At 45.6% G+C, this 1,341-nt stretch overlaps 1 protein-coding gene across 1 annotated transcript in view; it reads right to left on the bottom strand.

Moving 5' to 3' along the window:
• The window catches only part of LOC119581843 (organic cation transporter protein-like), a gene marked incomplete at its 3' end in the record, with an annotated part of 16,256 nt that overhangs the window by 6,195 nt on the left and 8,720 nt on the right, over positions 1–1,341 (bottom strand). The window contains 1 exon segment of the mRNA XM_037929981.1: positions 1,036–1,295. Coding sequence (XP_037785909.1) covers positions 1,036–1,295 — 260 coding nt within the window.

Raw genomic sequence — 1,341 nt, 5'->3', positions numbered from 1 at the left:
AATTTTGAAGATAATGGTTTTTATGTTTTGTTTTTTACAAAAACATGACCTTTTCACCTAAGAACTCTCCACATATATAATAATTTTACTATTACTTAGGGCATAGGACCAGCAAATATTTCAAAACGAGTGCAGAAAAACCGCCTTTTTTTCAAATTTGCAATGTAAGTAAAATTAATAAAATGATAATAACTAAATGCCCACAAATAGCCCGTCCAATACAAACTGTTATATAATACATGTCAAGTAATAAATGCCAGGAGCAACAGTGTATGGCAACACCAGTTACAAATCTACGCTGATCACTGTCGTCTTCGGGAAAAGGTTAGAGGCGACAGCTATGTGGGACTAATACACTGACAGATGGCTCATAACACTTACAACCCCAATGTATGGATAATGACTTTCCTACAAGATGGCTAGTTTTAGTAACTTGGCTTAGGAGAGTACTCTGAATCAGTTTAGCCACCAGCACAAAGGATATAATTTGAATAATAGACTCTTCCCCCTCCCCCCCAAACTAAGAAAACTGAACAATACTTCAATTCAATCAGTTCATTAAGCAAAGCCGAAGATTAATGAGCACCATCGGCACTTCACATGAGCTGTCTGCCCCTCCAATTCCTCCAGGACAGTCACAGCAGAGATGATTTGACTTCTGAATGTCGGGTCATGTGCAACATATACCCTCCCTGTGCAACATATACCCTCCCTGTGGCCTGGACATGTGGTCGGCAGACACTTGGACACGGCTTTGGACACCTATATTTCGCAGGTATGGTTGTACTACAGAAACTGAAGGTGGTATCACGAAGGGCGTTTTTGCGTAGCTGGCGGTACGGTGAGGCTAGCACAGGCATATTTGGAGGGCGAAAGGCGGGAAGACTAAAGAGGCAGGCTGGTGACTGAACCAACAGAATTAACAGAACCAACAGAGTCTGGGATCTATAGCCCGCACCTCCACAGAGTGCAGCCCCCAGCACAAGGGTTTTTAAAGAAAATACTTCCATTTTCCCCCTTAAACCCTTAACTTACTTGGGGCGACGAAGGCCAGCCCTAGAATGACGGCACCGCTGATGAAATAGCACACGACGAGCGGCCCCTTCCTCCCAAGCCGAACCAGGATGGGGGCCATGAGGGTGTAGGCAGGTAGATCCATGACCCCCATGACTGACATGTACAGGAAGGGGTTGATGGTGAATCGCCCGGTGTTGAGCTCGATGCCGAAGAACACCATCGAGACCATGAGGAACTTGAGGTAGATGAGGAGCGTGATTCTGCGGAGCCTCGGGGTTCTGCCGCGGGATTGAGACAGTTAGTACTCTTTGCAGTAGAGGTAAC

Source organism: Penaeus monodon, chromosome 15, assembly GCF_015228065.2.
Source record: "Penaeus monodon isolate SGIC_2016 chromosome 15, NSTDA_Pmon_1, whole genome shotgun sequence".
Lineage (NCBI taxonomy): Eukaryota > Metazoa > Arthropoda > Malacostraca > Decapoda > Penaeidae > Penaeus > Penaeus monodon.
Note: the sequence above shows the minus strand (reverse complement) of the source record. Positions and strands in the feature narration are given on the sequence as shown.